The 15,098-nt window shown below is 36.8% G+C and overlaps 2 protein-coding genes across 2 annotated transcripts; one reads left to right on the top strand and one right to left on the bottom strand.

The window, feature by feature from the left end:
• Window positions 1–40: 40 nt before the first annotated feature.
• On the bottom strand, window positions 41–837 carry LOC137714357 (small ribosomal subunit protein eS30z/eS30y/eS30x). The gene is made up of 3 exons (XM_068453595.2): window positions 698–837; window positions 449–586; window positions 41–242 (listed from the first exon to the last, which is right to left on the bottom strand). The coding sequence occupies exons 1-3, from the start codon at window positions 699–701 to the stop codon at window positions 196–198; spliced, it is 189 nt and encodes a 62-aa protein (XP_068309696.1). The 5' UTR covers window positions 702–837; the 3' UTR covers window positions 41–195.
• A 9,800-nt stretch (window positions 838–10,637) lies between these two features.
• LOC137710763 (lysine histidine transporter-like 8) lies at window positions 10,638–14,125 on the top strand. Its single transcript, XM_068449889.2, has 5 exons — window positions 10,638–11,222; window positions 11,440–11,576; window positions 11,685–12,112; window positions 13,034–13,165; window positions 13,370–14,125. The coding sequence occupies exons 1-5, from the start codon at window positions 10,768–10,770 to the stop codon at window positions 13,856–13,858; spliced, it is 1,641 nt and encodes a 546-aa protein (XP_068305990.1). The 5' UTR covers window positions 10,638–10,767; the 3' UTR covers window positions 13,859–14,125.
• Window positions 14,126–15,098: the final 973 nt, after the last annotated feature.

Genomic DNA, 15,098 nt, shown 5'->3' with positions numbered 1-15,098 from the left:
GACAAGAGGATCATCAAACAGCCAAACCAACACAAAAATGTGAACGAAGAAACCAGAAAGAAAATCGCATTGCTGCTAATTCAAATTAGATAAAAAAAAAATACCAACATAATCCAACACTTAAACAAAAATAAGGCCTTTAATTTTTCTCAATCTACGAAGCACTTGTCATCCTTTCAAAGCTTGAACTTTGCCCTACTTCTCTGAGGAGTTTGGTCCCCTCTTCTTTCCGAAGCCAACCACTGCAACAATCACGCAACACGCACAATGATTTAATCAAAAAATGCAGAACATGGGTTTTTCATAAAACATTAATTCTTAATTACCCATTTCAAAAAACAATCTAAACAAAAATCACTAAAATGGTTTAATCCCAGAGAATATGATCCATAACATAGGTAATAACGGCAAAATATTGGATGGGAAAATCAGGAAACGGTGGTGTTACCGGCGGTCACGAATCGGCGGTTGTATTGCAAGCGCTTGTGAGCGCGGCCGCGGGGCTTCTTCTTCTTGTCCTGCTTGGCAACTTTGGGTGTTTGGCCTCTCACCTTACCGGCACGAGCCAAAGAACCGTGCACCTTTCCTGAAAAAATTAAGAAAAATACATATTTTAATAATAAAAAAATGGAAACAAAAAAGCGAAAAAGATATTAAAGCGTGGGAAAATGGGCGGAGAGAGATGCATTGAGCTCACCCATGGCTGCCGAGTGGTGTAGTTGCAGAGAAGATCAGGAGAACAGGTAAACGGCGCGGCGGCAAAGAGACGAGCGCTGTGAGAATTAGGGTTTTCGGTTTTTGCTTCGTTTTAAAGGGTAGATTTGTGTTCATCTATGTTAAACCTCTGCATATTAACTAGGCCTATAGCCCATTTATGTTGGGCTGAAAAGAGTTATTCAAATAGCCCATTTCCATTAGTTGGCCCTGTCGGATCGTTTCTGTCCGCCATCTTTAACTCTAATTTTTTGACAAAATAACCTTAACATGAAATATTCACGAGATAACGATCAAATAATGATGATATGTTGGTAATCAATTGGAATTTTAAAAATGATCACTTCGTCAAATTTTCTGTACTTGCCCTCCATGAGGTGTGATATGAGAAATTTATTAGTGTAATTGTCACACTATCACGTGTTGTTATTAATTCATGTGTCATAAGTGGATGATATAGCTAATATGTCATGGACGTAGAATACATATTAATAAAAGAAATCGACTAAAATGATCAGAAATCAAATCTAATTTGTCAAATTGATCAAAGTAGTGATTTGTAATGCTCAAAAAGTGCATCTTTAATCTCATCTAACACTAAGACAAGTGTTTTTCCTTATGTTTCCACCCACTTCTTGGGTTGCTCTTTGAGATTGTCAATACGTTGTCTGGTCCTAAACGGTTTTGATTGGTCAACAAGTCACGTAGGTCGAAAACAACACATCCTTGTCTAGGATTATAGGATGAAAGTAAAGCTATTCCGACCCCTTGTATATCCATCCAAACCAAACCAAACTTTGAGAGCAAGGAAGCGCAAATCGAATTATCTTATCAAAGTCAACTGACCTTGTTGGATATTATTGCCGTTGCGTCAATGTCAAAACACAAAAGTATCTTTGTGTGATGACGATTTTATGAGAACAAAGACGATTTATGAGAATAAATCAATATGTTAATTTCTACCTCATTTTTCCACCATCTCTCACTAGTACTTGAGTTAACTCCACGGCTTGATGTTTCTCTTCCGACTTACGATTGCGTTCATGGGAAATCCTCTTTAATTGTGATGTCACATGAAGTAAAGTTATGAAGGAGTGAAAACTGAAAACTATATAATCTCAAGTATTAACTAATTGAGCCAGAGAATAGAATGACTAGATACAATCTGACTAGAGAATGTGATCCATTTTTATGCCTACTAAGAGACAAGGAGTGATTTGTCTTGTTATTAAACAATTATTTTTGGATATGATGCTATTGGATTTCTAATGAAATCACCACATAATAACATGTAAAAAAGAAATTCTATCGTATAGTTTAGCATATCTTCTTTTTAACTCTTTCGTCACATGATTTTGACGTATTAATAGCAAGAAAAATAGTCATTTTTACTATGATATAAACACTACGTTCTTCTAAAAAATGAAAATTTTGCACAATCTACTAAATCTCAAATCTCAAACCTGGAAATTGATTTTTTTTAGGACAAATTACATAAAACTACCTCAACTATTGGTTCAGTCACATTTTCATACCCTATCTTTAAAAAATGTCAATGTCGTACCTCATCTTACGAATTTGTTACAATTTCATATCTTTGTTTGTCTGTCAAATTGACTGTTAAATGCTGACGTGGCTTGAGACGGAGCCCACTTTCTAGTAAAAAATTAATTAAATATTAAAAACTAAAATATAAAATCATTTAATAATTTTTTTAAATGGGGGACCCACCCCTACAAACCCATCCCCCCTTCTTCCCCATCCATCCGTGTCCCCCACCCCCAACCTTCCTTCACCCCCCAAAATCAAAACCCCACCATCACTCTCCCTTACCCTTATCACCTACTCGATCATCTTCTCCACCCAACCACCTCTGCCAAATTCCAGTCAAGTCTTCCCACTTCTGCAACTCCCCAAAAACACCACTAAATGCCCCTCAAATCCTAGTACAATTACTTCCTCCTCCAACTCTTTTCTTCTTCTTTTATGGGCTGTGAGAACCAGGGCTCCGACGAAGCCCACCCTCTTCCCCCATCCCCCATCCCCCATCACCCACCCCATATTTTCCTAAGCGTAGTCTCAGCCTCTACCATCCACACTCCGATCAAGCCATTCCCCTCCATGCCCGTCTTCCACTACGCCCTCATTCGTTGCCGTACTTGCCGCTCGGTCCTCAACCCCTTCTTCACTGTTGATTACACTGCCAAGATCTAGATCTGCCCTTTCTGCTTCACCCACAACCACTTCCCTCCCCACTATGCCTCCATCTTCGATGAGAGCCTCCTCGCCGAGCTCTTCCCCCATTATACCACCATCGAGTACGAACTGTCCATCGAAAAACCCACCTCACTTCTGGTCTTTATTTTCGTCGTCGACACCTGCATGATCAAGGAAGAGCTCTCGTTTCTCAAGTCCGCTCTGTCTCAGGCTATCAGTCTGTCACGCCCCGGCCCCGAAATATTTATTTCGGGAAACCATAATATTAGTGATAGGCCCAAACTAAACTCTTGTTTATTTAGCCGACAATTTTCACGACTCTAAATTTAAGTTCCTTAAATCCGCAAGTTCTATAACCTTACTTCTCTTAGATCAATTTTCTAATCTAAGAATAATCCTCAACTAAAATGTAATTTTTGATTATTTAATTTCACTTATTTTATGGCTGCATCTAACGTCTCGTTAGACTGCCTACGTACCCTAAACAAGGATCAAGCCATTCGTAGTTCACGTTTCCAAAATTCAATCCAAATCTGAATATATACATTTAAATTCAACATATACCACAATGGTATTATTATTCAACCCACAGCAGTTAGATCTCAAAAACATAATTAGAATAACGAAATTCGCATAAACACACAATGTTGGCTCCCTGGCCGTGCGCTGTTGCACCCGCCGCCGTGGTTGGCAGTCGGCCGCCCTGACTCGCTAGAAAATTCAATTATTTCTAAAAATTCTCAAATTTTACAGAAATGTAGAGCAAATCAAGGTGAACAACTTTTATACCTGGACCAAAGTCCAATTCGGCCGGAAAACAATTGAATTTGGCTACGAACCACCGGCACCCTAGAATTTGAGTGTTCTTGATTCGCCTCCAAAACATTCCCGACACCCCAACTGATGATTGGGATTTGTTCCTGAGGTTGAGGGGAGCCTACTGGTAGTTATAATCAACGGAATACCTTTCAAAAATGACTAATTTTCGTCGTGCACCCATTAAACCCGCCGGTTTGTTCTAGAGGAAATCGTGGCTATTTCCCCTAAAATCTTTGTGAAAAAGGAAGAGAAAGGATTTGGGATATGCTTCTAAGTCTTTTCCCGTTGAAATGCCAAGGAAAACGACCGGAATTGGAGGCAAAGATCAACAATTTCCATCAGGTTGCCGTCGGGTTCGCGAGTTTGCCTGTAACCCAACCCACTGGGCTTCCCTCTCCCCTTTCTCTCTTCCCTCATTTCTCTCATTTCCTCTCTTTCCATTCGGCATCTCCCTTTTTTTTTTTTCCTTTCTTTTCTCTTCTCTTTCTCTTTTCCAACGACCCCCCCCCCAAAAAAAAACCACAACTACTACGTGGCTTATCTACACAAAACTCCAGCAAAATCTGGAGCATTCCAGATTTCAGGGCAAAGGGACTATTTTGCCCCTATCTTCGTTCGTTTTTATTTTGTTCATTATAACTCTATTTCACGAACAGTTTTAACCTACGCGCTCGTAGGGTCGTTCTCTATCCAAATATGCCAAGAAATCTAATAAAATATATGAGGATAAAATACATCCTCGTAAATTACGTTCAGCCAACTAGGGCATTTCCGTCATTTCACTCATCGACAAAGAAAAACCTATGTAAATTATAAAAAAATTCCTAGAAATAAAACTTTAAAATTTCCCATTTCTTTTTCCATAACCATAAATCGATTTATTTTCGATTTTCTCCACATATTCATAATTATGAATATATAATTCATATATTTAAATTTCCAGGGTATTACATTCACCCCTCGTTAAAATAAATCTCGTCCCCGAGATTTCAACTGTCAATTTACGAGAATGCACAAGCACTATTTCCACCATTTCTTTTATGGTGAATAATATTATAACTTCTGTCTATGATTTTATTCAAGTTAGAAATAAATACTCGATGAAGAATTCATCGTGTTCCCACACATTTTCTCAGTTTTCCAACCGCATTCTTTGATAAGTAAAAATACCAGAACTTCTAACCACATACATTGAAAGAAAAAATATCGGAAATTCCAGCTGTAAACGTCAATGGCCAAATAAATATCACAATTTCAAGCCAAACCACTAAAATCAACTAGCAAAAATTCCAACCAAAATCATTGGAATTTCAACCATCATTACTCACCACTATATTAAAATAAAGATCCGCAATTTCCGTTACCATGGAATGAAATCAAAATCTCATTCCCTGATTTCCTTCATTTCCTCAATTTACTTAATTACTCATAGCAAAATCCAAACAATGCACATGCAGGCACAATCACATTGATTGGAGCCAATATTCTTCTTTCCACATTCAAGTTTAAATCTTCATTTCTGTAATGTATATTTGATTAAAAAGTCAAATATCCTTCATGTTGAGAAGAAAATAAAAAGGAGTAAAAGAGCATAAGGCTTGTGGGATTCCATGCACCCAAATTGATCATGACATCACATAATCCACTCTGATATGTCAAGAGGCAACAATTTGTGCAGAAAATGGAGCACCAATAAATCTTTTGAAACTAGTAGTAGTCCAATTATTTTCTCTCATATTGACAAAATCAAAAACCAAATTTCAAGTCATGACTAACGTGACTAACAAAATATCAGAATTTCATGCCATAATTCGTTAATGGCAAACCAAACCAATCAAATTTGAATTTATAACTTTCTCTTCCCCAAACGTAAAACCCAACTGGGAAAACGTTAATATTAACGAACTCGAAATTTCATTCCACACTTTCAAGTTCCAAAAATAAGCAAATCAACGAATTATAATTGTGATTATCACTCACATTCTCCTATTCCCAAACACATTTATTGGCAGAATAAATATAAAAATTCTAACCATACTCATTGGCAACATAAATATTATAAATTTCCAACCAAAATTTTATGATTGGCAAAACGAACATAAAATTTCAACCAAATTCATGGAAAATTTCCAATCACACTTACTGGTTAATGGAAAGAAAATTAAAACTAAATTCGCAACACCACTAATATAAATTCTCATTTTATGGTTCCCTTCATTTTTTGCAATTAACTAAATTGCCCACAATAAAATTAAAACCTTTTAAATCTTCCTTTCGATTGTTTCACTTTTAACTTACCTCAAATGTAGCCACGGATTTAATAAATTAGTGACTCACACTTCCAGAGCACTACTCACATTCCATCATCCAAGGGAGAGAAATATATATATCACAACTTTAACGGTCAGTGAAATTAAACTTTAAATAATCACATAGTTACGAGAATATATGCTCGTCATCAGTTTTTGTTCGCAATATCGAATCCAACAATGCCAACTCAAGACCAAGGCAACCAAAATAATCAAATTTGTAATTAAAATTTTTCCCCATCAATTTTTCATCAATCATAAAAATTTCTCATCTCACACAACTGGAAATTCGTTTATATTAAACGAACTTAAATATCATTTCATAATTTTATTCATGTCCACCCTAAATAAATGGAGAAAATTTCATAGTCTTTTCACCATTCCAAATATAATGACCAACCATAACCACAGTTTTTAATTTCCTTCCCATTCGAAAAATCACCATATCTTCCATAAATATTAAAATGTCCAACCAAATTATCGTGGCCATAAGATTTTTAAAATTTCTAGCTATATTTATCATTGTCAAAACACTGATTTCACCACCATTTTCTTTTATCTTCATCAGCAACTAATAGGCTGGAAAAGATTGTATTATACCTGGCCAATACACATCACACTTTTTTTTTTTTTTAACATCTATGGGCCTTTTCCACCCAATTTCACATCCACAGGCCTTTCTCGCCCAATTTCACATTCACGGGCCTTTTTCGCCCAATCTCACATATCCACGGGCCTTTCTCGCCCAATTCACATATCCACGGGCCTTTTTGCCCAATTCAACTTCTCAAGTGCCAGGTATAATGCCAATTCTCCATCTACTTATCACCACCTCACAATCACCTTAACATTCAACATTTTCATAATGCATAGCCTAATATCGATTCAATTCAAGATTAATCCAAAACTTTAATCAAATGCTCATCTTCAAAGCTATAATATGAATACTATATTTTAAAATTTTCTACTCCCATTCAATTCAATTCAAAGCATCATAATTCGCAATATATGCATTTCACATAATTTCCGTCATACTCATAGAACTTATGAAATAAAGCAATATCAATACAATTCATAATTCACACCCACAATTCAATAATATCTCATAATACATACCATAATGTCAATCCAATTCATTTCACTTCATGGTGATTCTCAACATATATATATATATATATATATATGTGTGTGTGTGTGTGTGTGTGTGTATTTCACATAACTTTCTCATTACCCAAATAACTTAGAAATAATGCATTATTAACGCAAATCACAATTCCCAGTAACGAAACTTTCATATTTATCAAGGAAATTGCACCACAATCATAATACAATTTATATCTGTATTTCACAGATAAAACATGAATGCCACTTTATTCCTAAAAATATGAATTAATGCAACCACAATGCATGTCATAATTCACACCGACAAGACTCACGAATACTGCATCTCGTAGAGTATGATCATTTGCTCTGATACCATTTTGTCACGCCATGGCCCCGAAATATTTATTTCGGGAAATCATAATATTAGTGATAGGCCCAAACTAAACTCTTGTTTATTTAGCCGACAATTTTCACAACTCTAAATTTAAGTTCCTTAAATCCGCAAGTTCTATAACCTTACTTCTCTTAGATCAATTTTCTAATCTAAGAATAATCCTCAACTAAAATGTAATTTTTGATTATTTAATCTCACTTATTTTATGGCTGCATCTAACGTCTTGTTAGACTGCCTATGTACCTAAACAGGGATCAAGTCATTCGTAGTTCACATTTCCAAAAATCAAACCAAATCTGAATATATACATTTAAATTCAACATATACCACAATGGTATTATTATTCAACCCACAACAGTTAGATCTCAAAAGCATAATTAGAATAACGAAATTCGCATAAAAACACAATGTTGGCTCCCTGGCCGTGCGCCGCTGCACCTGCCGCCGCGGGTGGGAGTTAGCCGCCTTGACTAGACAAAAAATTCAACTATTTCTAAAAATTCTCAAATTTTACAGAAATGTAGAGCAAATCAAGGTGAACAACTTTTATACCTGGGCCGAAGTGCAATTCAGCTGGAAAACACCTGAATTTGGCTACGAACCGCCGGAACCCTAGAATTTGAGTGTTCTTGATTCGCCTCCAAAACATTCCCGACACCCCAACCAATGCTTGGGATTTGTTCCTGAGGTTGAGAGGAGCCTACTGGTAGTTGTAATCGACGGAATACCTTTAAAAAATGACTAATTTTCGTCGTGCACCCATTAAACCCGCCGGTTTGTTCTAGAAGAAATCGTGGCTATTTCCCCTAAAATCTTTGTGAAAAAGGAAGAGAAAGGATTTGGGATATGCTTCTAAGTCTTTTTCCGTTGAAATGCCCCAAAAAACGGTCGAAATTGGAGTCAGAGATCAACAATTTCCGTTAGGTTGTCGTCGGGTTCGCGGGCCTGCCTATGACCCGGCCCACTGGGCTTCCCTCTCCCTTTTCTCTCTTCCCTCCTTTCTCTCATTTCCTCTCTCTCCATTCGGCAACTCCCTTTTTTTTTTCATTTTTTTTTCTTTTCCTTTCTTTTGTCTTCTCTTTCTCTTTTCTGACGACCCCCTTAAAACTACAGCCACTACGTGGCTTATCTACACAAAACTCCAGCAAAATCTAGAGCATTCTAGATTTCAGGGCAAAAGGATTATTTTGCCCCTATCTCGGTTTTTGCCTACATGCTCGTAGGGTTGTTCTCTATCCAAATATGCCAAGAAATCCGATAAAATATATAAGGATAAAATACATCCTCGTAAATTACATTCAGCCAACTAGGGCATTTCCATCATTTCACTTATCCACAAAGAAAAACTGACGTAAATTATAAAAAAAAATTCCCAAAAATAAAACTTTAAAATTTCCCAATTCTATTTCCATAACCATAAATCGATTTATTTTCGATTTTCTCCACATATTCATAATTATGAATGTATAATTCATATATTTAAATTTCTAGGGTATTACACAGTCTCCATCCCCCATATTTGGAGATGAGGGAGTAGGCGCGTGATGGGGGACGGGGGATTTTTGGGTTAGGTTGCTTAGAAGAAGAAGAAGAAAAAAGGGGATTTTTTGGGAAAGGGGATTTTTGGGAGAGGGGGGTGGGTGATGGGGGCTCTCATTTTGGTGGTGAAGGAAGGTTGGGGGTGGGGGATGGGTTTGTAGGGGTGGGTCCCCCATTTAAAAAATTATTAAATGATTTTATTTTATTTAGTTTTTAAGATTTAATTAATATTTTAATATAAAGTAGGTTCCGTCTCAAGCTACGTCAGCATTTAACGGTCAATTTGATAGACAAACTAACGGAAAATATGAAATTGTAACAAATTCGTAAGATGAGGTATGACATTAACATTTTTTAAAGATGGGGTATGAAATTGTGACTAGTCCAATAGTTGAGGAGTTTTATGCAATTTACCCATTTTTTGTGATAATTTTGCCTTCACTAGTTTATTATTTTTTCTAGTAAGATCGGTCTCATGTTTACTTACAGGAATAGAGATTGGAAACATTTTTATTCATAAAGTTCCTTGCATTAATTACGAAAGACTATTTCACTACTTAATCTTCCCTTATGTTTACTAACATATATGGATTCAGAAAAGTGTGAGTTATTCTTTAATTTTCCGTAATCATCTACCTAAACATAAAGAATCAGATCAACTAGAGGGGCTATAGCTAGTGATCCGATTCTATTTCCGTACCTCCCCTATTTCTAAGTTCTCTAATTCACACCTTCTCCCATTTCTATTAACCAAACATGTCTTATCAATCATGACAATTTAATCTGCATAAGGTTCATGTATGTCAATAAGAAAATAAAAACAATCATGCACATTGCGTTTTGGAGTAAAGAATGCCCAATGGATGTTGGCTTGCATCATCATAGCATGTTAAAATAACATTAGAGGCCATTTTCATTTGAGACGCTCTACTAAAAAAATCTAATGATCTCTTTCCCTTCATCGCTGATGGCTCATTCAGCCAAGAAAGTCACCGGCAGGAGACTTTGTTTTTCGTCACCTTCATGCTTTGGGGTCTAAGAAAGTCCAATTCCAATTCCAAAAGAACGCTAATATTGACCAGTGTGTTTATCTTTGAAAGCAACTTGCATTTCCTTTCTGTTTTTCAAAGTCTTATATTTTCAAATATCCACATGCTAATATAAACTCCTAATAAAAAAAAACCCTAAGTTCTCCACAAATTAAAATAATAATAGCCGTTTTGGCCTCTTTCCCACTATTTCCTTAGGGTTAAAACGTTGACCAATTCATACTCCATGCTCAAGTAACCTTAACAATGGAGCTCCAAATCGTACGTTATATATCATTTATGCCAAAACAATTTAAATGCATAAAGCAAGAAAAATAAGCAGTCAATATTGCCCGTCAAACAATTGCTTTAATTACTTTCCAACTAATGCAATCTTTCTCTCTCGGTCATGGTCATACAAAGTTGTCTAAAACGAACCAAAGACTATCGACTCGAAAGCAGTTTCACAAACAAGACCCACCAGCTCTTTCCTTGTACCTTGCCACTTCCATCTTTTACTATTTGATTTATTCCCCTCCCCTATATGTATTCTGCTCTGTGTTTTCTCTCCAAGCCACAGAGGGAGATAAATAGAGTGCAAGGAGCAAGAACAATATAGGAGAACACAAACAAAATATCAAAAATGAGTGTAGAAGCAAACGAGATTAGCTCAGCTCCTATAACACCGAGGCCGGCTGCTGGGGCTCCAAAGCCTCCGGTAGCTCCACAGCCTGCGGTGTCTTGCCCACCTTTGCAGTACAACTCACCGTCTTTGTCTAGGTCACCGCTTCTCGATGGAGCCTCAGATCAACCAGCAGCGGGAGGAGCTGTTGTGCCTGCCAGTAAGACCCCCAAGGGCTCTAGAACCCCAGCTGGAATAAGGACTCCAAGGATGTCTTTGACTCCAAGGTTCATCACTCCCATTGGTAGCCCTGTCAGGAAGGCTTTGAAGATGACTAGGCTTGATCCTGAGGATGCTTGGCTTCCCATCACTGAGTCTAGAAATGGGAACAAGTACTATGCTGCCTTCCACACTCTTTGTTCTGGGATTGGTATTCAAGCTTTGGTGCTTCCTGTTGCTTTCACAATTCTTGGCTGGTAAGACCCTCCAGATTAAACCCGGAACTAGTACTCGTTTTGCAAACTTTTGATGTTGCCAGACTGTCAATCTGGACCGTAATTTCCCCATGACTCAGATTGAAAGTATGGCAACGTAAAATGTCAGACTATTTTAATCTTTCAGAGCTACAAAATTTACGAGTTATGGCTTCTGATAGTTTTATGGGTTTTTCTCCTCTTTTCTGATTGATTGCAGGGCTTGGGGTATAATATGTTTGACTCTCGCATTCATATGGCAAAGTTACACCCTATGGATACTGGTTCATCTCCACGAGAATGTAGAAACTGGAGTACGTTACAGCAGATACATGCAGCTCTTTAGTCTCACCTATGGTACGATTCCAATCGAACTTCATAATTTTACCCCCAAGTCCATCAACCTTTTCTAATTCGACTTTCTGCACCATTGGAGTGACTGATTATGTATACAAAATGTTGCAGGTGACAGAATAGCAAATTGGCTAGGGATGTTTCCGATCATGTATCTATCTGGAGGCACCTGCGTGGCCTTGATAGTGATTGGTGGAGCCACTTCCAAGCTCTTCTTCCAAACTTTATGTGGGGCCGCATGCAGCTCTAAGCCATTGACAACAGTTGAATGGTACTTGGTGTTCACATGTGCTGCTGTGCTGCTATCTCTGCTGCCAAACTTGAACTCCATAGCTGGAGTTTCACTTATCGGAGCTCTCACTGCAGTTGGGTACTGTACAGCGATTTGGGTGATTTCTGTATCAGAAGGCAGGCTTCCTGGAGTTTCATATGATCCCATTGAATCTGCGACTAATGTGGAGAGGGTGTTTAGTGTGCTCAATGCCCTTGGGATCATTGCTTTCGCCTTCAGAGGTCACAATCTCATCCTTGAGATTCAGGTAATTGATAATTTTCATCTTAATTAATTATTAAATTTTAATTTAAACAACTTTACAGATTAACAGATTAATTTGAGTTGGTTCTTTCGACTCCCAATGCATTTGGCCAGTGAGAACCTGCAAAATTGGTCAATATATATTTTTTTAGGGTTTTTGAAGTCAGAAATTGATGCCTAACTAGGTGAATTATTAAATGCGCACTTTTTCTTTGAAGCCAACAATTTCCTAACAATAATTCTAACAGAATTGAGACTTCTCATATTGCTTTTACACATACAAAGTGACAATTTTGACCAACTTGAGCATCTTCAAATGAATAAGAATCCAACCGTCAATTTTTTTTTTTTTTTTATTTTTATTTTTTTTTTGAAAATGCTAAGACACATGCAGATACAGTACAACTAATCTAGCAATTGGAATAGCTTAGTTTTCCCAGTTGAATATTTAATTAAAACCAACCATGACCGATCATTAATCTTTAGCTTTACATAAATTAAAATTGTGCAAATTCATGCTTATTTGTTTATTTATTTATTTATATTTTATAAAAGCTTATCTTTAAAGATTCATTTTGGCTTTAAAACATAAAAAATGCTGAGAGAGTATGTTTTTTAGATCATATTTTTGCAGATAACACGATGAGACAGTTGATGATTGAATTTTTCGTTTAATGATTTAAAGAATGAATCAAAAAATTAACCGGCACAATATGTAATCTACAAAATATAATTTAAGTAGATGATATCTCTAACATCATCATATGTACGTCAAATTAAAAAGAAAATTTTAAATAAAAGTGCGGGGGTGCTCAACCGTTCACTTATCATGATCATCCCCATCACCTAGGTAGTTAACTCTAACATGGAATTATTCAACCATAGACTTACTTAGCTTTCTGAATTCAATGTTTTTGTGTTGCAGGCCACCATGCCTTCTAGTGAGAAACATCCCTCACATGTGCCAATGTGGAGAGGAGTGAAGGTGTCCTATGCAATCATTGCTGCATGCTTGTTTCCCCTTGCAATTGGAGGCTACTGGGCTTATGGTCACTTGGTAAGCACCCAATCCTCATCCTCAGTTCTTTCCTGCACAAGACGTTTGTTCTTTATCAAAGAACAGACATGCAGACGTATATTTTTTTTTCCAGACGTTCAGCATAAAGAATTTCTGTATTGATCATAATTAACAAATGTTTAAACATGAACTATACACTTAACTCAAAGATTTTAATATTTTATTTCACTTTTTTTTCGACAGATACCAGCAAATGGAGGAATGCTTCCAGCTGTGTTCCAGTTCCATTCAAGAGATGTGTCACAATCCGTCCTAGCGCTCATAAGCTTGTTTGTGGTGATAAATGCACTGTGCTCATTCCAAATCTATGGCATGCCAATGTTTGACCACATGGAGTCCCAATACACAAGCAGAAAGAAAGCTCCACTTCCATGGTGGCTGAGGTGCATTGCTAGGGCAATGTTTGGGTTCGGAGTCTTCTTCGTCGCGGTGGCAATTCCATTTTTGGGAAGTGTGGCTGGTTTGGTTGGAGGGATAGCACTGCCTGTGACTTTAGCGTACCCTTGTTTCATGTGGATCAAGATTAACAAGCCTAAGAAGTACAGTCCTATGTGGTGGCTAAATTGGTCTCTTGGGATTTTGGGGATGGCTTTGAGTTTGGTTTTGATGGCAGCTGGACTCTATGTTGTGATTCAAACTGGGATTCAAGTCAAATTCTTCAAGCCTCACTAACAAAGGGAGGATTTCAGGGGAGGATTTGAAGGGAGGATTTGTGAAGAGGAAAACAAAACGGTGGATTTACACTTATTAATTTGTTTTACTGTTCTTCGTGAAAGAAAAAAAAATTATTCACAGTTGTAGTTTGCTGCTGAATTTCATGGGAAAGATAATTCTATTATATAATCATTTTTTTTTTCATGGAAATTGTAATTGACATTGTAGAATCTTGAGGTGTGTGTAATATTACTTAGTCAAGTAAAATTCTGAAGATTGGATTAATCTCACTTAACACACACACACTCTCTCTCTCTCTCTCTCTCTCTCTCTCTCTCTCTCTCTCTCTCTCTCATGCTAATTCATTTTTTAATTCAGAAAATTCAAAGGCCAGTGGAAAATTCCAGAACAGATCCTGTCTGGATCCTCTTTGTGAGAATTATAGGGATCAGTTCATCCTATATGTTTATCAGTCTACGGCCAAATTTTATTTTGATTTTTTTTATTAAATTGAATACAAATAGTACTTAACGAAAACTAGCCATACAATGTATGATAAATGGCTGAGATGAATTGATCCATAGAATCTTCACAAAGAGAATCCAGAAAAAATCCTCATCCAAAAATTCCATCAACTATGGACTGCCACTCTAATTATAAAATCAAATCAAACTAAGTTAATTGGTTAGGTGGGAGGAGAAGTTGGATGAAATTTCAAAAGTTGATCAAGTGATTTTAGTGGAAGATATCTGATGAAGATCTCTTCTCAGGTGGGAGAGCTTAATTGTAACGCTAAAGTGGCCTACTGTGGACCATGCCTGTTTTATTATTATTCAAGAACACTACTTAGCTCTTTTATACACCGAAAAAGTTGTTCTTCCTTAACTGCAAATCAGTATAACATATTTAATTAAAACCATCAAATTTTAAGAGGTTAGAAGTCTTGAACCAACGTTTATTTAACTGAGCTTATTAGTCTCAGAAGGTGGCTCAAAGTCAAGTCAATGCTCTTGTGACTTGTGATGAACCTTGACGGGTGGTTCAACCAGTGTGGACGCAGACGCATAAAATTGCAAACTATCTTAAGGATCTGACAAAAGGATCCTCACCGGATCTTTTTCCTGAGGATCTAGAGATCTTGTAATCGTGTTCATTCATCGTACATCATGCAGTAAAAAATCTTTTAAAATTTAAATATAAATAGTACTTAACGAAAACTAACCGCATAATGTACAATAAACGGACACGATTACAAGAT

Source organism: Pyrus communis, chromosome 15 (assembly GCF_041283825.1).
Source record: "Pyrus communis isolate YQ-2024b chromosome 15, ASM4128382v1, whole genome shotgun sequence".
NCBI lineage: Eukaryota > Viridiplantae > Streptophyta > Magnoliopsida > Rosales > Rosaceae > Pyrus > Pyrus communis.
The sequence above is the reverse complement of the archived record's forward strand: the minus strand, read 5'-3'. Positions and strand labels throughout refer to the sequence as shown.